The sequence below is a fragment of the Dermacentor andersoni genome, chromosome 11 (assembly GCF_023375885.2).
Source record: "Dermacentor andersoni chromosome 11, qqDerAnde1_hic_scaffold, whole genome shotgun sequence".
NCBI classification, from domain to species: domain Eukaryota; kingdom Metazoa; phylum Arthropoda; class Arachnida; order Ixodida; family Ixodidae; genus Dermacentor; species Dermacentor andersoni.
Genome location: NC_092824.1, coordinates 12,177,408 through 12,192,344, shown reverse-complemented (window position 1 = coordinate 12,192,344; position 14,937 = coordinate 12,177,408). Strand labels below are relative to the sequence as shown.

The window sequence follows — 14,937 nt, the reverse complement described above, 5'->3', positions numbered from 1 at the left end:
GCTGGTGTTGCAGCTAAACTTTTTGAAAACATTGGGATTATGAGAACTGAAATCCCGTGGTTTCCTGCGCATATGGGGAAAGTGGACGAGACTCGGATAAACCTCAATGAGGTTGCTCATGACTTGGCACGAGGACTTGCTAACCGTGACAGTCACAACCGAGCCTTTCACCACCAAGCCAGGGAATCTAGAGATCATTTAATAACATACAATGACATTACCAAACACTACTATTTAGGACGCAGGCAATTCCCATTGCCACATTCAAAACTGAACAGGGCTCAGGCAGTCTCACTGCGCTTATTGCAAACAGGTACATATCCCACACCGTACACAATTAATAAAATATATCCAGAGAGGGAGATTAAGATGGACTGCAACAATTGTAATGGCATCATTGCAATCAGACATGTGCTGGCGGGGTGTCCCGCAACTCTCCCCAACCTCGTTGAAGAATGGACACAGTGGGAGAAAAGGATTCAAAGCCCATTGTTTCAGGACCAACTAAGGGCCGTCCAGAGGGCCCATGATGTCACTGAAAGGCTTGGCCGGACAGTGCCAACGTGGAAGCGGCCCGCCTTGGCTTAAGAAGCCGAGCCTCCGGACCTCATTACAATAAATGTTTTCACACACACACACCAGCCCGAATTGGTCTGCTTTCGCCCTTACTGCGTCTTGGTTGACCTGTTTCTTCTTGACTAATTTTACTATTTATCTCTTCATATTGAGATAAATCCAAAACCTCACTAACTTTTGATCACTGCACTTTATCCAACCTATTGCTTCTACATCCTGCACTATGCTGGGATCGGCAGAAAGTATGAAATCAATTTCATTTCTTGTTTGACCATTAGGGCTTTTCCAGGTCCACTTTTCGTTGCTACGTCTTCTGAAGGTGTTCATTATTCGCAGCTCATTCCTTTCTGCGAATTCTACCAACATCTCTTCTCTAGTGTTTCTAGAATCGGCGCCGTATTTGCAATTGCTTGTTCACCAGCCTGCTTTCTTCCCACTTTTGCATTGAATTCGTTCCTTACTACAGTATACTGGGTTTGCACTTTTCTCATCGCTAATTCCACATCTTCATAAAACTCATCTATTACATCGTCATCATGACTGGAGGTTGGAGCGTAGGCTTGTACTACCTTTAATCTATACCTCTTATTAAGTCTTATAACGACTACTGCTATCCTCTCATTAACATTAATTCGTCAATGTTGCCCGCTATGGCCTTTTGAATGAGGAGTCCTACCGCGCATAGCTGCTTATCTGGGAGTCCTCTATACCAGAGGACGTGGCCGCTAGTAAGCACTGTATAGGCCTCACCGGTTCCTCTAACCTCACGAAAGCCAATGATATTGTCACAGTCGGTAATGTGTGAAGAGGACTATGATGGTGGCCTGAGAGACGACGAGGAAGAGGGTAGTTTTTTATCGCTGCTCTACGCTTGTTGGCCCAGCCATTAAAAGCCATCTGTAAATAGACGCACGCTTCTTCCTTTCCGTAACATCATTGGTGGAGGTGCGGGGTAACCACTTGCGCAAGACGGAGCTCCGCAGCGGACGTAACCTGGCCACCATGTCATCCGAAGGAGAGATTGCAACCACGGCCCCATCGTCGCCACCGACAGTCATCCTGGCCCAGCCTCGCGACCCTGGCATGTCTTCCGGGATCGACAACGTTGACGTCGATGACTGTTTGCAGAATTACGAACGAGTCAGAGCACACAACAGGTGGGACAACACGCTTATGCTGGCCAATATAATATTCTACCTCAAGAAAACGGCATGGGTCTGGTTCAAAACACACGCAGAAGAGATTACGAGTTGGGACCAGTGCAAGCAGGAGCTTAGAGATTTGTTCGGCAAGCGCGTCGGCCGCCAACGTGCTGCGAAGAAGGACCTTGGGACCCGTCTACAGACGTCCACTGAATCTTACGTGGCGTATATCCAGGACGTCCTCGCTCTTTGCCGCAAAGTAGATAACAATATGGCAGAGGCAGACAAGGTCAGCCACGTCTTAAAAGGCATCGCGGACGACGCGTTTAACCTGCTTGTTTATAAGAACGTAACAACGGTCAATGAGATCATTAACGAACGTCGCCGCTTTGAAGACGCGAAGAGTCGCCGCATAGTTCAACAGTTTACGCGGCTACCCAATACCGCAGCTTCATCGACGTGCGAAGATATTTGTCCACTGCGTGAGCCCACCTCCTCCGAGAACGTCGTACGTATCGTTCGGCGAGAAATCGAAGCAGCGTCTTCTGCCACGTCTGTGACGCAGTGCTTTGACGATTCCAGGCCGCTTGTGTCACTCATTCAGTCGGTCATTCGCCAAGAACTTGCCAATGTAGGTCTTCCGTCCATCTGCTCCGCCAGCCGTCCCGACTTTGCTTCGTCTGCTGCCTCTGCCCTTGTTCACCGGAGCCAATACGGTCCATATCCGGGCTATCGCAACGCGGCCGAATGGCGCACCCATGATGACAGACCCATCTGCTTTTACTGTGGCCGTGTGGGCCACATATCTCGCCACTGTCGAAGCTCCTGGCCAGCCCACTCTCGACCAAGCTTTCCCGCCTACCGCCACTCCCCACTGAATCCCCGCCCGCCATCCCTCTCTACCGAGGTTGAAGACGCACCTGACAACGCTCGAGCCACCGCGACCAGCCGATCACCATCACCCCATAGTCGCCGCTCCCGTTCGCCCCAGCTGCGTCGCTCTCCATCCCCAGCTTACCGTCGCCGCTCTCCGACGGTAAGCTAACTGGGGCAGCTCCTGGAGGTGACGCTGCTCTAGAACACCGGCCTGAAATTCCTCTGCGGACACTGCCTACTAATCGGAACCTTCTGGACGTGGATGGTTTGCCCGTTACAGCACTCATCGACACTGGAGCCCAAATTTCCATTATGAGTGTGGAGCTTCGAACGCGCTTGAAGAAAGTACTGACTCCTGCTCCGACTCGACTGCTCCAGGTCGCCGACGGTGGAACTCCGGTTGTGCTTGGAATGTGTACTGCTCGTGTCAGTGTCGCCGGTCGCCACACGTCCATTTTGTTTAGTGTGCTCGAACGTTGCGCTCACAATGTGATCCTCGGACTCGACTTTCTGGCCGTCCATTCTGCTCTGATTGACTGTTCCGCCGGCGTTGTACAACTTGACCTACCCCTACCTGTTCCCGTTGACCTTCCTACTCAAGCTTCAACTCAGCTTTGTTCCGCGGATTTTATACGCCTGCTATCTCTTGCAGCAACCTGCATCCCTTGTCTTAGCCTGCCCACCTGTACCTGACGGAGACTACGTCCTTACTCCCGCGACTTCAGTCCTGCTTTCTCACAATGTCTCCTTCCCACACACCATCGTTTCTGTTGCGGACAAACAGACATGTCTTCCCATCCTAAATTTCGGACAGTGCCCACAAGTAGTTCCTCGAGGCATGTCTCTTGACACGTTATCACCGACGCACGAGTGCCACATTTCCGCTCTATCTGTTGCGCCGTCTTCGACCAATGCTCATTCTCCGCCGTCTACATCAGCCCCGACCGACGACTTTACAAAGATGATTGCACCGGACTTCTCGACCCAACAAGCCGCAGAGCTCCGTTGCCTCCTCGAGTCCTACTCCGACATTTTCGACCTGAACGATCGCCCTTTGTGTCAAACTACGGTCGTGAAGCATCGTATAAATACCGGCGATGCAGCACCTGTTCGCCGACGCCCATACCGAGTGTCGCCTTCTGAGCGACACGTTATCCAGAGCGAGGTTGGCAAGATGCTTGCCAAAGGGATTATTGAACACTCTTCCAGCCCGTGGGCGTCCCCTATTCTCGTCAAAAAGAAGGATAACAGCTGGCGATTCTGCGTTGACTAGCTATCGTCATCTAAACACGATCACCAAGAAAGATGTATACCCACTTCCCCGCATTGACGATGCTCTGGATTGTCTCCACGGTACCACTTATTTTTCATCTATAGACCTTCGCTCTGGATATTGGCAAATTGCCGTGGATGAAATGGACCGTGAAAAGACCACATTCGTCACACCAGACGGCCTATATCAGTTCCGGGTAATGCCTTTTGGCTTGTGCAATGCCCCGGCGACCTTTGAACGGACGATGGACATGCTCTTGCGTGGTTTGAAATGGTCCATCTGTTTGTGCTACTTGGATGACGTCATCGTATTCTCTTCAACGTTTGCGACTCATCTTGAAAGACTTCCATCTGTTCTTTCTGTTTTTCGCACCGCTGGCTTGCAGCTCAACTCGTCCAAGTGCCACTTCGGTCACCGCCAAATAACCATGCTCGGACACCTCGTCGATTCGTCAGGCATTCGCCCCGACCCCGCTAAAGTTCATGCCGTGCAGAATTTCCCCGTACCAACTTGTGCCAAAGATGTTCGCAGCTTTATTGGCCTTTGCTCGTACTTCCGCAGGTTTGTGGAAAATTTCGCCCATGTTGCCCGTCCCCTGACTGACCTCCTGAAGAAAGACGTTCCTTTCTGTTGGGGCTCTGAACAAGCGTCTGCTTTCTCGCAGCTCATCACGCTGCTCACCACACCTCCTGTTCTCGCCCATTTTGACGCCTCCGCTCCGACAGAAATCCGCACTGACGCTAGTGGCTACGACATAGGCGCAGTTTTAGCTCAACGCCAATGTGGGCACGACCGCGTCATCGCCTACGCCAGCCGCCTCCTCTCTCCCGCAGAGCGCAATTACTTGATTACTGATCGCGAGTGTCTCGCCCTCATTTGGGCGGTGGGCAAGTTCAGACCCTACATATATGGTCGGCCATTTACAGTTACAACCGGCCACCACGCCCTTTGTTGGCTTTCCTCCCTTAAGGATCCCACCGGACGCCTTGGTCACTGGGCCCTACGGCTGCAGGAATACACATACACTGTGGTCTACAAGTCGGGTCGTCTACATCAGGACGCCGACTGCCTGTCTCGTCATCCCGTCGATGTACCGGACGGCTTAGTGGATGTCGCACCGATCTGCGTTCTTTCACTCTCTGCCTTGCAAGACATTGGCGCTAAACAACGACGCGATGAGTCGTTACGGCCCATTATCGAACGCCTGCTCTCTGATCCGTCTGACTTATCCCTTCACATGTTCGTGCTACAATATGGCATCCTGTATCGCCGCAACATGCACCCCGACGGGCCCGAGCTCCTGACCGTCATTCCGTCTCATCTGCGACAGACTGTACTGCAGCAACTGCACGACGTTCCCACCGCTGGACACCTTGGCGTTACGCGGACCTATGACCGAATTCGGCGACGGTTTTTCTGGCCCCCTCTCAACCGCTCTCTCCGGCGCTATGTTGCCGCGTGTGAGTCGTGTCAACGCCGGAAAAGACCAGCTGTGCCTCCTGCAGGACTGCTGCAGCCTTTGGATATACCGGTCGACCCTTTTTTTGCGTTGGCGTTGATCTTCTCGGACCATTCCCTATGTCGAATGCGGAAATAGGTGGATTGCCGTCGCTACGGACTATACAACTCGCTATGCCATTACTAGAGCCCTACCGACCAGCTGCGCTACAGACGTCGCTGATTTCTTGCTTCGCGACGTTATCTTGCACCACGGTGCGCCTCGTCAACTTCTCACCGATCGCGGCAGATACTTTCTTTCCAAAGTCATAGACGACCTACTTCGATCATGTGCTACTAAACACAAACTTACTACCGCTTACCATCCTCAAACTAACGGTCTTACCGAACGCCTGAACCGCACATTAACTGACATGCTAGCAATGTATGTTTCCTCCGATCATCGCGACTGGGACATTGCTCTACCATTTGTCACGTTCGCCTACAAGTCCTCGCGCCACGACACAGCTGGCTATTCCCCCTTCTATCTCCTCTTCGGCCGTGAGCCAACTTTGCCTTTCGAGACACTCCTCTCGACCACGCTCGACTCGCCGACAGAGTACACTCGGGATGTCATAACCACAGCGACCCAAGCACGCCAGATTGCCCGCATTCGTCTTTCTGCTTCACAGACACGCCAGAAGTGCCGTTACGACCAGCGCCATCACGACGTGCATTACGAACCAGGTGCTCTTGTGCTAGTCTGGTATCCAACGCGGCGTGTTGGTCTTTCGGAGACATTCCTCTCGCGATACTATGGCCCTTACCGCATCCTTCGCCAGGTGACCCCTGTCACATATGAAGTGTCTCCGCTGGATGACACGGTGCCTTCACCTCTCTCTGACATCATCCACGTCAGCCGTCTCAAACATTACCTTTCTCGGACAGATGAGCCGCACCAATAAGGTGCTTTTTCCGACGGGGGTGATGTCACAGTCGGTAATGTGTGAAGAAGAGGACTATGATGGTGGCCTGAGAGACGACGAGGAAGAGGGTAGTTTTTTTATCGCTGCTCTACGCTTGTTGGCCCAGCCATTAAAAGCCATCTGTAAATAGACGCACGCTTCTTCCTTTCCGTAACAATATCTCAAACAATGCGTGTTAGTTCCTCAAAGAGTCCTGCTAGGCTAGCTTCACTCGAGAGAGTTCGGGTGTTAAGCCTTGCCAGGGTCAGTTTCCAGTGGAGGCCACTCCGGGTCCAGAGATTCTTAACACCCTCTGCTGCGTTACAGGTCTGACCGCCATCTTGGTCAGCTGCTCCACAGCTGCTGGCGACTGAGGGCAATGGGTTAATTGTAGGAATCATGAGGGAGGGAGTGGCCTAATACTGCACCAGGGAGGCCAGTTCCTTTTCAGATGAGGGAACCTCTTTTGTTAAAGCTTAGTGGGCCTTCCTAATTTGGTTACACCAGGACTAGTACAGCCCCACTGTCTCTCGGCATCTTTTGCCGGTGTCAGGCGCCACTGCAAGCCTAGAGATCTAGTGTACTGGAGGAAGATTCGACCTTACGACCTTCAGATTAGAAGCTCGATGTTCTACCTCTGCTCCACGCCACCACCTCAAATATCATGCATCATCAATAACCGACCGTTAACCTACATTTACGCCGAAACCTGGAGAACATACTCCTTTAACTGCTTTGGACCTTATTGGTGGAAAGAGAAAACTGGGAAGAGACATCAGCGATGAATGGGATCATAACATTGAACAAATGTGGAGGCTACGTAATGAATTTTCTAAAGCGTACATTCCGAGTACGCAAAAGAAATAAGGGATGCAATAATGAAGCCTGCTAAGATATATCAACAGGAACGAAAGAAAGCTGACATCTTACTTTGAGCACGAAATCCAAGAGCCTTTTAGAAAATCTGCGTGGTGAAGGCAGTTCCTCCAGGTAAAGTTCAAATCTTAAGCATCTGCATACTAATGAAACCGGACAACAAGTTTCTTGAGAGGCCCATAAAGTTGGTTTATCTATATGATATTAAGCGGACACTAGCGCTCTCGGGAGATGTAGCGCCAGAAGAAGAAGAAAACGCCGAGAACAGCTGAAGAACTGCTCCGTGCTTTGATCGTCAAAATAAATGGTTCTAACCGTTACGGTTTCTCAGCTCCATCGCTCACAGCACATGAAAAGCGCTGGAAGAAATTATGATATTGTCACGCAGTAGTGAAAGCGAAAAACACAGCAGTGAAACTGAACAACAACTTTTTATTCGGCAAACCTGTGTCCGCAAAAGCAAGTTACACTGAAAGCACAACGGTAGCGGCGAATACAGTCGGTGATCGTCGAAATTTGATCTGCGGGCCAAGCGCGTCGGCTTTTATGCGTTAGTCATCGATGGTTCCAGAATAATCGCTGGTGCCCGCATGTCTTCCAGAAGGTACTACACAACTCGCGTCGCGCAAACCATCAGATTATACAAGGTTCAGCGACGACAACGGATAGAACCATCGATAACATTCGAAAAACTTCCGATACATGTAGACGGGTCCTGCGCTGAGCGATAACGTTTAACCTTTGTTAACCGGTGAAAAGCGGTCACCCGAGAAAGATAAACAAACACATGTATCAATACTATGCTGCTAAGAGCTATGTGTTTGCAGGCGTCTTTGAGCGACGAGAATATATAGCTTTGCAGACTGAATCCAAAGCAACAGCGACCAGTGAGATCAATATTTCAGTGTCAGAGAACTTCTCGGCAGCCACTAGGCAAATCTGGAAGAACTTATGAGATAGTGCATCCGATAACAGAAAAGCAGGCGCCAAATGGATACTAGCATATGACACGATTAGAACTGAAGCTCGAATGTGTGGATGAGATAGTCTGCATATGACAAAGGTTCCCCTCCGTCGGCGCAGCAGCAGGCTTCGTGATAAACAGTGACGTAAAAGCGAGGAAACAAAACAGTTTCGGTGTCTGAGCATAAACCCCTGAAGCTTTGTATGCAAAGCTGTCGACCTAGAAAGTGTAGCATTGGCGCCCAAGCCACATGTGCTCACCAGTAACAGAAACTTGGTTGCAATATTAATGATTATCAAATGGCACCACCGGGCAACGCGATATGCCGTACCGACAGAGATTTCCGCGGCGGCGGTGGCGCCATTGTTCCAAGAATCACCATGCGTGATGCGATAGCCCGACATCAAGAGAACCGAATGTGTGATCCTTTCTAAAGCTTCCCTAGAGGAGCTCAATATTGTCATCGGGGTTATTTAACGTCCACCCAATTGTTATGGCGAGTTTGTGGATCAACTGAACGCAACAATTTTTTGTGTGTGTACTAGTGCTTGCAACATATTAATAGGTGTTAACTTTGACTTCCACGTGGTTAACTGGGAAGAAGGGTTTCTAGATGCTCTCAAGTTCTTGATGTTTTACTGTTCCGTGATCTGATGCAGTTGGTAAAGTGCCCACTCGTATTCAAAGCGACTCTAGCATAATTTTACATATTTTTTTTGCTAGCAGAGGCACATGCCGCCGTAGTCCAGATGTGCAAATTTATTATGGCAGAATTCATTAGCCTAACATTAGATTATAATCTGTTCCAGATCATTAAAGAACCTACCCGTGGCTCTTACGTCTTAGATCTTATACTAACTAATGCCCCAGAAACTATAGAAGAAGTAACATGCTCGGATGATTTCAGTGACCACAGATTACTGAATGTACCCATCAGTATCCCATTACCATTTACAGGTGTCACAATTCGTGACTACAACAAGGGAAATTATGACGTAATCATCATTGAGCTAGAATCACTTCTTGAACATCATTTTATACTTTCGTTCCACACCAGGTCTGTTCATAATAACTGGGTCATGTTCAGAGATAAGTTATGCGCATTAGTTGAGCAGAACATTCCTTTAATCAGAATAACTGAAGGCAAAAACAAACCGTGGTTCACTAAGTCCCTTCATCTACTCAGAAACAAATAGAAACGTTCGTACAGAACTGCAAAACGAACCGGCACCCCTTCAGCTTGGGAAAGGTATCCCAACTGTTTAAGTTCTTACTGCTCCGCTCTCAATGTAGCCAAAAATAAATATTTTTCCCAAGACCTTCCTTCACTACTCAAATCTAATCCCAGAAAGTTCTGGCAAATTTTATCTCCTGAACGCAATACTAATGACATCTCGTTACACAATAAAGAAAACAACATTCCTATTCCTAACAGGGAGTGCGCTCAAGTTTTTAATAAATTTTTCTCATCCGTATTCACGAAAGAAAGTATTACTAATTTGCCCATTGTTGCAGACCTAGATTACCGGTACATGGAACCTTTTGACATTACTATTGATGGTCTTTTTCACCTTATTAATATCTGGAAAGTTTCGTCTTCAGTAGGTATTGATAATATTAATTCTAAATTACTAAAATATACGGTATCAGTATCTAGCAAGTTTTTATTACACATTTTTCATCAATCGTTAATGACAGGTCAGATACCCCAAGATTGGAAAACAGCCAAAGTCATACCCATCTTCAAAGACGCTGACAAAAACTTAGCTGAGAACTACCGACCAATATCACTAACGTGCATATGCTGTAAAATGATGGAACATATTATTGCATCTCATGTTTACCATCATCCAGAATCGAACAACTTCTTTTTTCATAATCAACATGGTTTCAGGAGAGGTTTGTCGTGCGAAACGCAACTGCTTGAATTCACGACAGATTTACATTTTAACATGGACTCAAACCTTCAAACTGACAGCATCTTTCTGGATTTTTCTAAAGCTTTTGACCGCGTAGCTCATTGTCGCCTGTTCTTTAAGTTATCATCATTAAAACTTGATTCACTAGCTATGTCCTGGCTTCGAAATTTTCTTTCTAACAAGCAGCAGTTTACTTTCGCGAACAGCTTCACCTAGCCCCATTCAGATGTTTCATCCGGTGTATCACAAGGAAGCATTCTTGGTCCCTTACTCTTTCCGATATACATTAATGACATACCCAATAACTTATCATCATGCATGCGCATTTTCGCTGACGACTGCATTATCTGTCGTTCTATTAACACCTCCGATGACCACCTGATCCTTCAAAATGATCTTAACCAAATTATTAATTGGTGTGACACCTGGCTAATGACTCTAAATTCATCAAAATGTAAAGTGATGTCCTTCACCCGCAAACGCACTAACTTGGACTATTCTTACTGTATTAAAGATGTCCCATTATCTCGGACCTCATCATTTAAATACCTAGCGTAAATCTTTCAACAAACCTCTCCTCGACTTCTCACATTACCACCATCTGTGCCAGTGCTTCTCGATCACTGGGTTACCTGCGACGTAACCTTCGGAACTCACCTCCACTTATCCGCAAACTGGCATTTCAAACATTTGTTCGCCCTCGACTTGAGTTCGCCGCTCCAGTCTGGTCTCCCCCACCAAAATTGCTTAATTACCATGCTAGAATCAATCCAAAATAGAGCCGCACGTTTCATTTCCCGAAATTATGACTACCGTTCTAGCGCAACTCAAAGAAAGATTCACCTTTCACTTCAGTAATCGTCGCGACATAGCCATATTATCATTATTTCATAAATACGCTCACCACACTAACAAACGTTCCCTACACCTAGAAACGTCATCGCACATGTCGCACAGATTATACAATCATCATAGCTTCACGCGCATCTATGGTAAAACAGAAGCATTTAACTCGTCTGCAATCCCACGTGCCATTCGGCTATGGAACAACCTCCCCGACAACATAGTTGTGGAAACTGACCGTGAAAAATTCAAGCACTCGCTGAACTCGCTTAACCCGTGTTAACCATTATTATCACACTCACTGTTCTGTGTTATCTTTTCAACCTTTTTCATGCACTGTTATACGTTTGTTACAAACTTATAGTGTTCCTTTTTATTGTACGCATGTGCAACTTTATGTAGCTAATATGTTTCTCTGACTTTTAGGCTGTGCACTTGGCTGCTGTTTTCTTTTGTTATTGTTGTTACTTAGATTGTATGTACTTGATTGTATGCCCCCCTTACTCAATCCCCATGTAGAGGCTTTGTAAGGTATTTTACAAATAAATAATAAATAAAAATTTCAGGCCATAAAATAGTGTCTCTAACCATCCAGCCACGCTTTGTTAAGAAGTCCGATAAAAGACGAGCATTGTACCGGTGTTTTCGCGTGCTACTGACCGGGACATTTTAGACCTTTCAGGCGATTTTTTCTTATTGTTCAAAACTTCACCAATATGAGTGTTGCGCCGATGAATTGTGGTGCTTCTTCAAAGACCTGGTGATTATGTATTGATAGTTTTGTTCCCCCATAAGCGCAAGGTACTAAACCAATCGAACCCCTAATGACGGAAGAAGTGGTGCACCTAGGACGTAAACTGAAAAAGGCAACAAAACGAACAAAAATTCGACCATCAGTATCTGGCATAGACAAGACAACTGAGAAGCGTATAAAGCTAAAAGACTCTTTGAAGAAAGCGAAAGAAAAGTATCAAAGCGATGTTTTGCAGAATTCTCTTCTGATGTAACCGAATAAGTTCTAACAGCAGTTTTCGCCCAAAAGACGTCCAGTTTCCAGCATGTCAGTAAACACCGAAGTTGTAACTGAGAAGCGACAAATAGCAGAAGCATTGGATGATTATTTATGCTCAGTTTATACGTGTGATAATTACCTTACCACTGATCTAGCCCTTTATGACAAAATCATAGCTATCGAGGATGTTTCTCTCCCAAGAAGGCGTACTGTCACTTCTTAACCTAGATTCCCAGAAATAGCCATGGTTTGATGCTATACCGAACGCCTTCCTTATAAGGTATGTTGAATGTAGTGCCAAATACCTGTGCTTGAATTTTAACGACTCACGTGCTCAGCTTCCCAACGATTGCAAGCATGCTAAGATTACACCAGTACCTAAATCTGATCACTCGCTTGTGTCCTCTTTCAGGCTTATTTCCCTGCTATTTTCTAGTGCAAAAGCTCTTTAACGTATCATATTTAACCATCTTACCGTTTTGTCGACAGTAATAAAATAATTACCCTCCATGAATATGGCTTTTGCAAAGGATTCTCAACGGTAAACCAGCTCATTTAGACAATCCTCGACCTTGCAGCAGTGGTTGATTTCAGCAGCCAAATATATAGTACATTATCAGACTTCTAAAAAGCCTTGAATTGTAGCAGTAACCAGAAATAACTGCCTAAACTCACACCAATTTTGTTTTTTCCTGTTATTTATCAATAACATCGCGCAATATTTATTTGTAAAGAAACAAGTCATTTGCAAAAAACTGCATATGCTGTCAAGCAATTCGCAGTCCAGTGATCATGAATTTTTAAACGCAGCGTTAGCCACACTGCACACATTGTGTGCAAATTGGCAGAGGACAATTACAAAAAACAGTCGCAATGTGAGTGACACGGAAAAACAACCATTTTTGCTTACTTACAGCATCAATGGTGATGCACTGTCAAAGGTCTCTGGACATGAATAATACTGACACCTAACCTAAGATGACATGATCATGTCGGGTAGATCGAAAAAATGGCCATAAAAAGCTCGGATTTCTAAAGCGGCTTAGAAATGCCACACCGGACATTTAAACTTCTCGCATACAAGACATTTATTAGACAGTCCTTAGAATACGCAGCTGCAGTGTGGGATCTTTTAACTATGTTTGACAAAAAAAAACTAGAAATGGTTCACAGGAAATCTATCCAATTTGAATTTAATTGTTATGGCTTTGCAGACATCACCCTCACTCCTCTTTAAAAAAAGCGGAACTTGAAGGTCTGCTAAGAAGAAACACGGAAAGTCTGAAATTTTTTTTTTGTCTCTCATGATAAAATGGGAATTAATAAGGCATTGTATATAAAACCAGCATTTGAATGTGCAGTGCGCTTTTGTCGCACTAAAAAAGTTGGATACCTGTCGTGGTTGCTTAGTGGCTATAGCGTTGGGCTGCTAAGCACAAGGTCGCGGGATCGAATCGCGCCATGGCGGCCACGTTTTGATGGGGGTGAAATGCGAAAGCACCCGTGTACTTAGATTTAGGTCCACGTTGAAGAACCTCGATCAGGCGGTCCAAATTTTCGAAGTCCCCCACTACGGCGTACCTCATAATCAGAAAGTGGTTTTGGCACGTAAAACCCCATAACTTACATAAAAGTTGTAGATTTTATAAATCACACTGATACGTCCAAAAATTAATTTTTCCGGAAACAATGAGTTAGTGAAGTTGTCTGTTAGCTGATGTTATGGAGAGTGAAAAATTCGAGGTATTTTCATATGCACTGAGGAACCGGCGCTAATAATTTTGTCTGATTGTGTTAATTGTATGATGATGCATTTCGTTGTAGATAATGCAGTGTTCTTCCCTGTGTTCAGGTGTTTTTTATTATGTCAGTATGTCTTTGTGAGGTTATATGTTTCAATAGTTCTGCCAGCGGAAAAATTATGCACGCCCACTCCTGCTTAAACCGTGGTATCCAGGCTAGCAGCATAAAATAAATATGCATAACTATTGCCACCTGTCTGTTGAAAACTTCAGCCATGATTAATGAAATTCAGTGTGACATCAGTCACGCTCAATCAAATCAAGCTTCACTCAAATAGCCATTAAAGCAGTTCAGTGTTTGCTACACCACCTGAGACTTGACATAAGTTTGCATACTGCCCATTCAGTGAAGTAGAGCCCATTCGACAGTGTGACTGAATTCTTCCCTCTTGTACCTTTCAGGATCAGTATGCCTTCTGCTATGAGGTCGCGCACCGATTTATTGACTCCTTCGGCTCCTACTCCAACTTCAGCGGCTGACATTTTTATTGAAGTTGTTCCTGCAGACGTGTTAAGCTAGAGTGCGGTGTGCAGGAAAACACCTTCAGCCCTTCAGTAGACACCATGATGGCTGCAATATTTCTTTTTTTCGTAACAGAAATGCATCGCAGCAGAAACCGCAAGAATGGTGTTGATTTTGTTTGCATAAAGATTCTTCACTGTACTTCTGTCTCATTATTTACACAAGTACTCCAAACACGTTGTGTTGTCGCATGACTTGTGCATTCGTTTTCTTTTTTTTCTGGCTTCACGGCAAAATGTGCGCAGTGATCCCAGTACGAAGACCTATTGCTTCAGTTTCAGTTATCCAAACGCAAAATAACTGCGAAAGGAAAATCGAAACATTACGCAGCTCGAAATGTGTTTCTGTTACTGAGAAGCAGTCAACACGTTTTCGAAAGGTAAAAAAAAATACACTTTATTAAAAGCAGTCCGGCAGTTTTGGTTGTGGTGGCCTCAGGTGGCGGCTCGAAGTTCTTGGACTCGGGCGGCATCTTCGCCTTGCCGGATGGCCCAGAGCTGGTCTGCCAACTCTGAACTTTTCAGGGCTGCCTTCCAACACTCTGTCAAAAGAAGCTAGCAACATGTGTCACAGCACTGGGCCTACGCACTAACCGATACAGATCCCTTTTCCATTTAATGTAAACCTGCACTTCGTACGTCACAAATGTCTAACACAGAGAAAGTTCTAGTAAAGCCATAAAATTATCAACGGGAATCCCTCGAGCCCTTTCAAAGCAAGAACATCGTT

General features: G+C 46.2%; 1 protein-coding gene across 3 annotated transcripts in view; it reads left to right on the top strand.

Annotated features, from left to right (window-relative positions):
* The window catches only part of LOC126517672 (receptor-type tyrosine-protein phosphatase mu-like), a 153,568-nt gene extending 139,219 nt beyond the window's left edge, over positions 1-14,349 (top strand). For all 3 annotated transcript variants that reach the window (XM_072285627.1, XM_072285628.1, XM_072285626.1), the window contains one exon: positions 14,088-14,349. In XM_072285627.1, coding sequence (XP_072141728.1) covers positions 14,088-14,165 — 78 coding nt within the window. In that variant the 3' untranslated portion in view covers positions 14,166-14,349. The remainder of the gene's footprint in view (positions 1-14,087) is intronic.
* The last annotated feature ends 588 nt before the right edge of the window (positions 14,350-14,937 follow it).